The 12,542-nt window shown below is 46.7% G+C and overlaps 4 protein-coding genes across 4 annotated transcripts; 3 read left to right on the forward strand and 1 right to left on the reverse strand.

Annotated features, from left to right (window-relative positions):
- Positions 1 to 74: 74 nt before the first annotated feature.
- SERLADRAFT_457745 (uncharacterized protein) lies at positions 75 to 962 on the forward strand (the record flags this gene model as incomplete). Its single annotated transcript, XM_007313855.1, is given in 3 exon segments — positions 75 to 316; positions 400 to 566; positions 581 to 962. The coding sequence occupies 1 exon segment, from the start codon at positions 620 to 622 to the stop codon at positions 803 to 805; it is 186 nt and encodes a 61-aa protein (XP_007313917.1).
- A 455-nt stretch (positions 963 to 1,417) lies between these two features.
- Positions 1,418 to 3,775, forward strand: SERLADRAFT_359589 (glycoside hydrolase family 72 protein; the record flags this gene model as incomplete). The annotated part of the gene is made up of 6 exons (XM_007313856.1): positions 1,418 to 1,571; positions 1,662 to 1,863; positions 1,921 to 2,136; positions 2,234 to 2,383; positions 2,484 to 3,091; positions 3,165 to 3,775. The coding sequence occupies 6 exons, from the start codon at positions 1,418 to 1,420 to the stop codon at positions 3,473 to 3,475; spliced, it is 1,641 nt and encodes a 546-aa protein (XP_007313918.1).
- Positions 3,776 to 4,655: 880 nt separating this feature from the next.
- SERLADRAFT_433647 (uncharacterized protein) lies at positions 4,656 to 10,478 on the forward strand (the record flags this gene model as incomplete). Its single annotated transcript, XM_007313857.1, has 34 exons — positions 4,656 to 4,768; positions 4,812 to 4,936; positions 4,993 to 5,027; positions 5,087 to 5,146; positions 5,208 to 5,348; positions 5,413 to 5,529; positions 5,584 to 5,611; positions 5,677 to 5,858; positions 5,943 to 6,087; positions 6,279 to 6,349; positions 6,403 to 6,440; positions 6,495 to 6,528; positions 6,598 to 6,730; positions 6,799 to 6,885; positions 6,947 to 6,971; positions 7,059 to 7,182; positions 7,840 to 7,946; positions 8,004 to 8,119; positions 8,176 to 8,210; positions 8,270 to 8,329; positions 8,391 to 8,531; positions 8,597 to 8,713; positions 8,768 to 8,795; positions 8,863 to 9,044; positions 9,124 to 9,268; positions 9,343 to 9,356; positions 9,416 to 9,526; positions 9,571 to 9,614; positions 9,669 to 9,702; positions 9,773 to 9,905; positions 9,970 to 10,056; positions 10,116 to 10,140; positions 10,226 to 10,372; positions 10,439 to 10,478. The coding sequence occupies 34 exons, from the start codon at positions 4,656 to 4,658 to the stop codon at positions 10,476 to 10,478; spliced, it is 3,024 nt and encodes a 1,007-aa protein (XP_007313919.1).
- Positions 10,479 to 10,679: 201 nt separating this feature from the next.
- On the reverse strand, positions 10,680 to 12,491 carry SERLADRAFT_457752 (uncharacterized protein; the record flags this gene model as incomplete). Its single annotated transcript, XM_007313858.1, has 8 exons — positions 10,680 to 11,099; positions 11,178 to 11,272; positions 11,331 to 11,437; positions 11,504 to 11,668; positions 11,720 to 11,749; positions 11,851 to 11,947; positions 12,005 to 12,063; positions 12,146 to 12,491. 8 exons carry the CDS (start codon positions 12,284 to 12,286, stop codon positions 11,023 to 11,025), a joined length of 771 nt encoding a protein of 256 aa, XP_007313920.1.
- Between the last annotated feature and the right edge of the window lie 51 nt (positions 12,492 to 12,542).

The raw sequence follows: 12,542 nt of genomic DNA on the forward strand, positions 1-12,542 counted from the left end.
ATGCATTTTCCATATTTCAGCACGCCCGCCACAACAAACGTAATCTTACCCGGTAGGCCCAGCCTGGTTGCATTGTGGCCAAGTCCACCTTGTCTCACTCAGATCCACAGTGATACAAATATTCGACGTAATCGACAGTCCAATACATTGCAAAGTCGTTCCTACGACAAATGCTCCATACGAGCTATCAGCATCGTTAATGTGGTATTTTTGCCTTTTGACGCACTGGCTGATATATCTTGGGTTAGCCTATCTTGAGCTTCGTGCCTCGGCCACATCATGGGATCAGCGGTTAGGATAGCAAATGCATCCTTCGGTAAGCATTCATGTCTTCCGGCTTCAGTTGAGCCTCTGTACGTACTGTATTGCTTCGTACACTCACACTGTTCTCGGCAAAAGTTCCAGTTGCCTTACAGAGAACCCTGTCATCTGAAGGTCCCGACCCGAGATGCCCCCATTTTGTCCTCGATGAGCAAAACGAAGAGCTCATGCTGCTCAAACGCGCACGTTCAAAGACTTGCAATATCAATTCATCGTAAGCGCCCATCAACGAAGGTGTAAAGTGAGTCAGTGTTCTTCTGGTTGCCATTTCTGGGATAGGCGCTCCCTATGTTGCGGTATGGCACTCAAGTCCTGGTCGTCTTCGTGTCAATCAAACGGGGAACGAAATGAAGAAGGAAAAAAAAAAAAAAAAGCCACAAGCATACCCAATCCAATGAAATGTCTCTTGTTAAGACTGGAGGAAGTCATCTCGTTGTGGCTGGCGTTAAGAGCCTCGAGCAGAATTCTTTCAATCCAGCGCTAGATCATTCCTTCGATTCGGACATGTTCTCCAGGGAGGTAATGTGACTCAGGACCTTGTGCTTCAGGGGTTGATAGCGTATCTCCATGATCATCGTGGTAGCCATTTTGATAGTTACTCGCAAACCTTACTGAATGCAAAGATGGATGTTGTTTTGACAGAGGTGAAGCGCCCTATGAGACGCTGGCGTCGTATTTTTCCCAGATATCAGTGTCATGTCTATGGTGACGTTAACGGCCTCTAAGAAACGTCAACTTTCATTCTATGGGAAAGTATTGCACATTGCTAATATATTAGCACGTGCGTACTATCGTATATCACATTGAGTTGTCAATGCGCTTTCTCGCTCTAAACTATGCATGCCGTAGTTATTAATTAACTTCTACTGCTTGGTGCCAATGTCGACGATCTATACCCTATTGCAACTGAGGCACCTAACACGATGAACGGGTGAGGCACCTCATAACAGAGCCCATAATCCTCGGAAGCGGGGATGTGTCACCGGGCGCTCTCACCCTGGAATATATATAATAACAAAGTTTACACTAGTTGGTTTCTACATCCCACCCCTTCTTCCTCTTCCCCCCACATCATCCGCGTCGAGGTCGAGTAAAGATGCTCGAGGCTTCACGCATCATCACCTTTCTTGCCGTCGCGGGAGCTTTACTATCCGGGGCTCACGCGATCTCCGCAGTTACTCGGTCGGGCAGGTATTTGTATTCTGGTGGAAATAGGTTCTACATCAAGGGTATAGCGTATCAACCTCAAGGTGTGTAGCAACCTTGTTCAGATCTTTTGAATGGTGGAGAGGGAAGTGTCTGCGTACGTTGAGCTGACTCTCATTTCCCGGTATTCCAAGGTGTTGAAGTTGCCAGTGCAAACAATCCATTTCTCTCCCCCTCAACTTTTGTCGACCCATTGGCAAATTCGACTGCATGCGCCCGCGATCTGCCTTATCTGCAACAATTGGGTGTCAATGCTATCCGGGTGTATAGCGTCAACTCGTCTTTGAACCATGATTCCTGTATGCAGGCATTCAGCAATGCAGGTATCTACACAATGTGAGTCCCCCCCTCTGGCTTTATCCAAACACTTTGTTCAACCTCAATCTCTTGCAGTATCGACCTGTCGTTGCCCGTGAACGGTTCAATAGAGAGTACTTCCCCCGCCTGGACCACCAATCTCCTCGGGCTGTATGTCGACACCATCGACGCATTCTCTAAATATGATAACGTGCTAGCTTACAACGTCGGAAACGAGGTCATCACATCTGCTGCTACGTCAAATGCGGCTCCATTTGTGAAGGCTGCTGCGCGTGATATCAAGGCATACCTGTGAGTAAACACGACTTGCGCTAGATCCGAAAACCCGTGTTTCTCCCAAAGCCTATATTTTTACTCGATACTCATGGGCTCCAAAAACTATGCATAGAACGTCGCAGAAATCATCAGTTATGGTTGGCTATGCTGCCATCGATGGGACTGCTGATTGGCTCGATCCCTTCGCGGAATATCTTTCTTGCGATCCTTCCGGGTCCAATTCGGCTTCCACTTCCATCGATCTATTTGGCCTCAACAACTAGTGAGTATTCACTTATTCGATATCACACCATATTCTACTGTCCCTTCCGTGTCGAACTTTTCGAAACTGAGTGCTGATACATTGGTTGACCCTTCTGCAGTCAATGGTGTGGCAACTCGAGCTTTGCAGCTGCCTATGCAGACACGGAAGCGCAATTCCAGAATTATAACGTCGCAGCTTACTTTTCTGAATACGGTTGTGCCTCCGTCTCGCCCCGTCCCTGGACAGAGGTTGGCGCGCTCTTTAGTTCCGAGATGTCCCCTGTCTGGTCTGGTGGGCTCGCATTCTCCTACTTCCCCGCCACCAGCGCAGCAGGATCATTCGGCATGGTCACGATCAATGCAGATGACACCGTCACCACCAGCCAGGACTTTACTAATCTCAAAACTGAATACGCTGCTGCCTCCCCACCGAACACGCCTACCCAGAGCAATGCAGGTTCGGCAACTTACCCTTCATGCCCTGCACAGAATGCGACGTTCCTAGCATCGACAAGTTTACCTCAGACGCCCAACCTCGCGGCGTGCACGTGTTTGGAGAGTACGCTTAGCTGCAGTTTCACGCCACAGGTGTCAAATACATCTGCGATCGTTGGTACGTTGCTCAATTATGCGTGCAGCGCACTCGGATCATCTGGTGGGAACTGTGATGCGATTGCTGCTAATGGCACGTCCGGAACATACGGTGTTGTATCCGCGTGTGACCCCTGTGAGTACCCTATGACCTTGGCTATCGGAAATGGAACGTGTTAGCTTACTTTCTGACTCCCTTCGAAATCTAGCGATCATGCTCTCCTACGTCATGAACGAGTACTACTACGCCAACGGCGCGAGCGCTCAGGCGTGCAGCTTTAGCGGGAACGGGACCGTCAACGCGGCTGCACCATCAGGAACAAGTGCACAGAGCTCCGCCGCCTCATCATGTCTTGCGAGCGCTTCAGGGACATTCACGCCGACGTCGTCTGGTGGAACTACGTCGTCTGGAGGCCAGTCGAGCGGTGCTGCTTCTATTGTAGGCGACACGAGAGCGCTGGTTGGGCTGGGTGCGATGTTGACGATTGGAGCTGTTAGTGGGGTGTGGATCTTGGCTTGAGCTTGAGCGTAGGCTTTTGCTTGAAGACTTGGTGAGTTTTGGCATGGACAATGCGAACGATGGACGATATGAAGATAAAAATGGGATACTATCTTTGGGACATTTACTAATGTGTAACGACTTTACTGATACTAATGACATTTATACTGTGATTATCACTCAATGATCTTGTAGGGCGGCAGCATAGATGCATATGCCATCATTGGCTTGTGTATGCGTGCACTGTCAGTGAAGCTATTAGAGTTTTGTGTTTGTTTAGTTAGCCATTTCATCTTTGTACTGTATTTGTATGATCATCAGAGTTTAAAACTACTGTATCGTGATCGCATATATACAGTGCTGGAGTGTAAGAACGAACGCGAGGAAATGCCCTGCCAATCTGAGAACTATAGTGCTTCAACCTGGAGTTTTGTCACCTTTCGGACGAAGTTGTACGGGTCGCTTAGATACGCTTGAACTACTACCGGCAATAACCTTGAACGCCAAGTTACAGCTAATTGCAGATCGTTAAGTAGACATCCCGGTGTGAACAACGTGCACTCGGAGTTGAAGCGGGATGAGCGGAAAGTAAATTCTTTTAGACTCGTAAGACTAATCTCAGAGTCTGCCCACCACAGGCGCCACAGCTACGCCAACCAGACTTAAGATACAGTCTCCTGATCTTTCGGGGATTTCTATTTTTCAAGTCCGCCTGCATGCGATTTCTATGCTGACATGTCTAACATTCTGCAATTAATAGCTGTAATACAGGCTCAATCAACGCGGTCAATATGTAACGTCATAATTTTGTTGCAAGATGTCACTAAACATCAAAGAGCTGTGAGTGTATTTATCATCTCATCGGGTTTGGTCTTCTGATCTGAGTGCGACTGAAACATCCCGGTTCTCCTACAGTAGTTACTGGTGTATATGATCATGACATAACCTGGTGTGCAAGACTGGCTGTTGTTTGTGAGGTGCGTTCCAGTGTCAATAATGGAAGTAAGTTGTACTGATGCTAGTAACGGATGTATAGCCACCGCCGGTGGATTGCTTCCGACGGAGTCGACGAATGACGGGATTTGTTATCTATAGACGTACAAGACGATACTGTATCTGACTCACATTCCATGCCATAACCTGCTATAACTCAACCAGTCGCTAATTCAATCATTCGCTCTCTTTCTTTCTTTCCACCACAATGCTGATCTCAGGGCTCAATTTGCAAACCCTCTTAATACTCCTCGGCTCTGTAGCCTTGCTCCGCACAGCAAAGGTGTACACCAACTTCAGACGGGCTATTCGATCTATCAGGTATGTCTTTCTCCCAGCTTTCTTGTGCGAGTGCTGACGGTAGTGGTCCAAGGAACCTTCCTGGGCATCGTACTTTCTTGAGCTCATCAGCAATCATTGTCAATTTTCTCCCTCCCATACGCGGCATATCTCTGGGACGTGATGGTCTGTGGAACTTCAAGCACTCAAGTATGTCTCGAGTTCCTTAGTCTGTCAGGTCATGTTTGCAACTCAATCTGCCCTAGTTTTTGCGGAAAAGGGGCTAGACATAGTTAGTAACGTAAGTCAACTTCAACTCATCTGGCTTGTCCTATTTCTTACTTTCGCCCTTTCTATAAGATTGCAGCTTGGCCTAAAACCCGTGTTTCTCTCTGGATCGCGGACGCGGATGTCATCAAGGTAGGGCTCTCATCCCTTCAAAGCTTGGGGCCACTTTGCACATGTTATTTCCTTATGTTAGGAAATTGTCTGGTCACGCTCCCTGTTTCCAAAACCTCTGCAACAGTATAAAGTCCTCACCTTCTTCGGCGGGAACGTAGTCTCATCAGAGGGCGATGAGTGGAAGAGGTATCGGAAGATTGTCGCTCCCGCCTTCACAGATGTACGTCCCGTATCATGATCTAGCTTGAAAGTATGAAATTCTTATCTAAAAGCTTACAATATAGCGCAACAACAAGCTTGTATGGGACGAGACGTGCAGAATCATGCTTGACCTCTTCAATAACGTCTGGACTGGAAAAGATGAAGTAACTATTGATCATGGTGTGGACTTGACGCTCCCGGTTAGCCGTTTGTAATATTTTTGACGTGTCCCACCGTAACGACTTGCATTGCAGATCGCCTTATTCGTCATCGGTGCCGCAGGTGAATTATGAATGTTCCTAGTTATAGATGATAATGATTAATGTTCGCAATGACTGTTCACGCAGGGTTCGGTCGTCGTATATCTTGGCAAGAAGACGCAATCATTCCCCCTGGCCACAAAATGACATTCAGAGACTCGTTACATATTGTTACTACGAATCTAGCCATCAAGCTTGTAACTCCAAAATGGGCCTATGGTCTCAACAAACGACTGGAGCGAGTAGGGCTTGCGTTTGACGAATTAGAGGTATGTGGATGCACTTCCCACGTCAAACGCTAACCTAACACGATCCATCTCATATACGAATGAATTCTCAAAAACGACATACAGCGATACCTGTACGAAATGATACAATCCCGCAAGAGCGGCGAGATCAAGGAAGAAAGGCACGATTTATTTAACAGCTTGTTGGCAGCAAATGATGATATGGACCTTAACACTGATGAAGTGAGGTTGGCGGATAGCGAGTTAGTTGGTGAGTGATTAGCGACAGTCATCACCAAACAGAGTATAACCCGTACCAGGTAACATCTTTATTTTCTTGGTGGCTGGACATGAGGTGTGTAAATGTTTTATTTAATCCGGACCGTCGTATAGTACGAAGTCATTAAGTTGAATGCGTCCAGACAACTGCGCATTCTCTTTGCTTCTCGCTTGCAATGCTAGCGTTGTATCCAGACGAGCAAGAGATCCTTTATAATCACGTCAAAAGCGTCTTACCCGATGGCAGAATGCCGGTATATACTCTCCACACTCACACCTTGCATAGTTTATACTCACAAAGGAGCAGACATACGAAGATATGCCACAGCTCAATCGCTCTTTGGCGTAAGTGATGTCTATTCTCGCCGACCTTTATATGTGCTGACAAACTGTCACTAGTGTATTCAATGAAACGCTTCGCATGTTCCCTCCCGTACTGATATTTCTTGTGTCTTTTGAGGTATTATCGCTGACGCGATCTACAAACTATTCGTCTTTCCAGGTGACTGGCATACCAAAGAACAGCGCCGAAGATGCTACGTTCGTTGTACGCAATGCAGCAGGCGAGAATACTACGGTAGCTGTCCCTAAAGACACAAAATTGACTTTCGACGTGCCTGGACTGCACTATAACCGTACGCCGTGCCTTTCATCAATATGGTTTTCTGGTCCTGATTCGTATATCGTCCTCATTTATGTGTAGCTCGATACTGGGAGGACCCTCACACGTTTAAACCTTCACGTTTCTTGGGAGACTGGAATCGCGATGCGTTCATTCCATTCAGTGCAGGTTAGTCCAGCATCGAGCTTTTCAGACCTCATACTTGTGAATTTTAACATCTTCTCAACAGGACACCGCGGCTGTGTTGGACGAAAGTGCGTCGAGTTCTTTTGCATTTCTTTCAGCGATCATCGCCACTATCATGTCATACTGATGCTGCACCCTGCTGGCCGCTTTTTCAGATTCTCAGAAACCGAGGGCACCGCAGTGCTCACCCTTCTTATCATGCAATATAAGGTTGAGATTCAGGACGAGCGGCAGTTTAGGTCGGAGACGTTTGAGCAGAAGAAGGCGCGCGTGCTTGATGTGAGGACTCGGAATAGTTTGACGCTTGCGTACGTTACTTTTTCTTTTCGTTGACTGTGGTGGACTTCGAGACGAGGAGCTAATTTGATGTTGCAGGCCTACACGAACTCCTCTTGTATTCAAGCGGAGAAAGTGAGGGCTATTATCGTACATAGGGGGAAGGACGTTCCATTCGTTTTCGCGTCACCAATGTGGACTAGTGAGCTGTGCTAGTGCCCTACAGCACGGAGAAGTGTATCAGTGCATTATCGGGATTCTAACCTTGGTGGAAGGTCTTTCAAAGTTGTCAAACTGAATTGCCAGTGGCATCAGCATCAGTATAGGCAATACAGACGGACGAATTATCAGATGGCAACTGCTTTATATTGACTACAAGCCTGACCACAAGCAAACCATAGTTACTCATAGTATGTATTTTGAAATATTATGGACAACTCAATTAGTGTTTCTTCAGAGAATCGGTCAAAATCGGAGTAGGGGGGACTGACGCCCGGTACCTGCCGACTGGACCTGATCCCGAGGATGGTATTGATTCCGAATCATGATGCATGTTGGGGAGTCCCTGCGAAATGACAGATGCTGACGGTCGATATATAGTGAAATGATAAAAGTTGTAACATATGCCCTCTTTCTCTCTTTCTTTTCGTTGTCATGCAGATATCAGGGCTCAATCTGCAAACTCTCTTAAAGCTCCTTGGCTCTGTAGCCTTGCTCCGCGCTGCACAAGTGTATATCGACTTCAGGCGGGCTATTCGATCTACTAAGTATGTCTTTCCCTCAACTTCCTTGTGCAAGCGTCTTACTGATAGTACTGGGTGAAGATACCTTCCTGGCCATCGCACTTTATTGAGCTCAACGACAATACTTGGCAATCTTGTCCCTGCTATACGTGGCATATCTCTTGGGCGTGATGGTCTGTGGAACTTCAAGCACTCAAGTACACCTTAATTTTCTTAGTCTGTTAAATTATGCTTACAACCCAATCTGTCTTAGTTTTTGCGGAAAAGGGGCTAGACATCATTTCTTCCGTAAGTTAGCTCCCACCCTTCTGGCCCGTCTTATTTCTTACTTCCCCTCTTTTTGCTAGATTGCAGCTTGGCCTATATCCCGCATTTCCATCTGGGTTGCGGACGCAGAAGTCATCAAGGTAGGACTCTTATCTACCCAAAGCTTTCGGCTGCTTTGCCGATTTTATTTTGTTATGCTAGGAGATAGTTTGGTCACGCTCCCGGTTTCCCAAACCATTGCATCAGTATAGCTTCATCACTTTTTTCGGCGGGAACATAGTCGTATCAGAGGGCGACGAGTGGAAGAGGTACCGGAAGATCGTCGCTCCCGCCTTCTCAGATGTACGCCCCGCATCATAATCCGGCTTGAAAGTGTGACATTCTGTATCTAAAAACCTATAATATAGCGCAACAACAAGCTTGTATGGGACGAGACATGTAGGATCATGCTTGACCTCTTTGATCATGCATGGGCTGGAAAAGATGAAATAACCATCGATCACGGTGTGGACTTGACGCTCCCAGTTAGCCGTCTTTTATTTTTTAGACGTGTCCCTTCATAACGACTCTCATTGCAGATCGCCTTATTCGTCATCGGTGCTGCAGGTGAAAGTCGAATGTTCCTAATTAGAGATGATGATGATGATTAACTTCGCAATGACTTTTCACGCAGGGTTTGGTCGTAGTATATCATGGCAAGAAGACGAAATCATTCCCCCTGGCCACAAAATGACGTTCAAAGACTCATTACACACCGTTACCACGAATTTGATCATCAAGCTAGTTGTTCCTAAATGGGCGTACGGTCTCAGCAAACGACTGGAGCGAGTAGGGCTCGCGTTTGACGAATTAGAGGTTTGTAAATGCACTTCCAACATTAAATACCAACGTAACCGATCTATTTCATGTCCGAATTTTCGAATGTGTCCTACAGCGGTACCTGTACGAAATGATACAATCCCGCAAGAATGGCGAGGCAAAGGAAGAAAGGCACGATCTTTTCAACAGCTTGTTGGCAGCAAATGACGATGTGGACCTTACCTCTGATGAAGTGAGGCTGTCAGATAGCGAGTTAATTGGTGAGTGGCTAATGACATACTCACAACCAGACGGAGTATAATCCACATACCAGGCAATATCTTTATTTTTTTAGTGGCTGGACATGAGGTGCGCAATTCCTTCCATTTAATCTGCATCATGATATAGAACAAATTTATTATATCTAGACAACCGCGCATTCTCTTTGCTTCTCACTTGCAATGCTGGCGTTGTATCCAGATGAGCAAGAGATCATATATAATCAAATCAGAAGTGTCCTACCCGATGGCAGAATGCCGGTATATGCTCTCCACATTTTCTTACATGATTTATACTCAGATAGGAGCAGACATACGAAGATATGCCACGGCTCACTCGCTCTTTGGCGTAAGTGATGTCTATTCTCGCCGGCCTTTGTATGTGCTGACAAGCTGTCACTAGTGTATTCAATGAAACGCTTCGCATGTTCCCTCCTGTACTGATATTTTACTTGTCGTGCGAGGTAATTTTTACTGACGCAAGTCTACAAACTATCCGCCCTCCAGGTGACTGGCATACCGAAGACTAGCGTGGAAGACGCTACGTTCGTTGTACCCAATGCGGCAGGCGAGAATACTACGGTGACTGTTCCTCAAGGCTCAGTTATGGATCTCGACGTGGCTGGACTGCACTATAACCGTACGTCAAGCACCTTTAATATGGTTTTCTGATCCTGATTCATATATTTCCCGTTTGTGCGTAGCTCGATACTGGGAGGAGCCCCATACGTTTAAACCTTCACGTTTCTTAGGAGACTGGAATCGCGATGCGTTCATCCCATTCAGTGCAGGTTAGTTCAGCATCGAGTTCTTCAGACCTCATAATTGTGAATTGACTTTCTCTCAACAGGATACCGCGGCTGTGTTGGACGAAAGTGCGTCAAGTTCTTATTACATTCTTTCATCGATCATTGTCATCGTCACTATCATGCCGTACTGATTCTGCTTGCCACTTTTTAGGTTCTCAGAAACCGAGGGCACCGCGGTGCTCACCCTTTTTGTTATGCAGTTCAAGATTGAGATCAAGGACGAGCCGCAGTTCAGGTCGGAGACATTTGAGCAGAAGAAAGCGCGTGTGCTTGATGCGAAGAGTGGTATAACGCTTGCGTACGTAGCTTTTCTTTTCCTTGACTGTGGTAGACTCTGAGACGGGGAGCTGATTTGACGACGTAGGCCTACACGGACTCCTCTTGTATTCAAGCGGAGGAAGTGAGGGATATCGTTTTCGTAGCTATGCAGGGAATGATGTGCTGGTGCCCTGCAACACGAGGAAGAGTGTTGATGAGATTGGTCAGTGTCTTTCTCAGATTGAATTGCTAGTGACTCAGTCGATCGGTATGCATTGGCAGACGGACGAGTTGAACATTGACTAGTAGGAATATTATCCTCCCCACTCAGACTAAATTACTGGTATGACAATATTTGCAAATAATATCTTGCTTTGAGTATGCAAACCAAATATGTGACAAATTGTTTCGCTACTAATACTATCTAGACCAGGAAGGGATGAAAGGATGAATAAGGGATGTGCAAAAGCTTAAGTCGAACCGAACCATATCTAAAACATTGGATAAACAGTACTGTAAGCCATTCCAATGAAGATTGAATGTCTGCTCCTCGGGCGGTAGGCATATATGCGTGATGCACTAGAGAGTAGTATAAGCATGCAATAAAATAAAATCCAGCTCTTCGAGTCCATGGCCAAAACCTCAAGGCGACAACACTGTGCCACGCTGACGAGGCATACAGTACCGCAATCATATTAATATAACGGCTACCAGCAGAATGATCAGCACAATTATCAATATCGTGACACACCATCCGGATTTCGTTTCTGCTCGTCGCAAGCATAAGGGGAAAGGTCAGAAACGTCGTAAACATGCCCCAAGCAGATCAAAGGAGGGAGACGCACCTTCCGTATCCCGGAGGAACTTACGCATCCGGCGCATCGCATCAGATAACTTTGAGTCTGTGCGATCTACGTTTTGCTCAAGGTCACCAAGCATCCTAAAAACGGATAGTGTTTCAGCATTAGAAGAGTCAGGGATGGAAAACTCAAACGCACTCATTGTGTTCCCCAATTTCTTGCCCCATCAGTCCAGCTTGCTGAGCTAGAGTGGTGAGCGTGCCTGATATAGAATCCATTGTGCGGTCTTGCTCTCGTATCATGAGCTGGAAATGAAGACATGGGCACAATTCATGACTTGTCTTTTCATGGATTAATTATAGTCAACGGACCTGCTGCTCTTCTCGCGCCCATTGGGCTTGGGGATCATCTTCTTCGTCTCTCGGTGGTCTGACGTTATCTGGTCGAGGAGATACCGCATTCGAACGGTAACTGGGGGGTGCTGGACTAGTGGCGCGCTGGGGCGGGGACAAAGGTGATTTCGCCCGTGATATAGGCTACATACGTTTCACTTAACCTTAGAATACGTCTCAGGGAAGAATACTCACAAGCGTGCCCTCGACCTCGGCTCTCATATCCTACCCTTACATGTTAGGAAGTGATTTTTTGAATTATTGAAAAAGAGACGGCGATAAATTGGAGGATTCGTCGATGGAAGGGAAGAGAGGATGGAACGCACCTCGATTTCGTGACGGATCCTACGGACGTATTTTCTTCTATCATTTATTTCTGCGTCGTCGAGACCAAACATACGGGGACCAGCTGACTCAACCATTCTGAAATGACGGCGTTGGGTAAATAGAGAAGGGAGGGGAAAGAGAGTAGAGGCTCACTTCACACTTTCCTCCAAAGCCTCCAAGTCAGCCTCTAACGTCGAGAGCGTTGCTTTGAGCTAACATCACACACACCGATAGTAATCAATACTCCGAATAAAACAAAGATTATGGTAGCTGAAAGAAGGCAAAGGTGCATACCTCACTGCGAGCCCAAGCTAACTCTTCGCTGCCTTCACGCGCCATGCTTCGAATTCGGAGATACGACGAGCGGAGCGTTGACGCTGTCTGCAGCGACGACTGTATTTCTTGCTGTACTGCATGGTATGGATCTGTTGACATGGCAAGTGACGAAGTTGGGCCTCGGTTTGGAGTCTTTGAATTTGACTGCGAAGTTGATATAGCTGCTGCCCTTGGTGGATATTACGAACGCTTGAGCGGGTTAGGTGAATGACTTATAGAAAAGGCAGAAATCAACCAGGACGTAAAGGGTTGCAGCAAGTCAAACCTATGTGTTAAGTATGGTGATTTCAAGTGGAAGACTGGCGCAGCACCGTGACTTCCGAGTCCAAACACTTCCCAGTTCTGCTATCTTACA

Source organism: Serpula lacrymans, assembly GCF_000218685.1.
Source record: "Serpula lacrymans var. lacrymans S7.9 unplaced genomic scaffold SERLAscaffold_2, whole genome shotgun sequence".
Lineage (NCBI taxonomy): Eukaryota > Fungi > Basidiomycota > Agaricomycetes > Boletales > Serpulaceae > Serpula > Serpula lacrymans.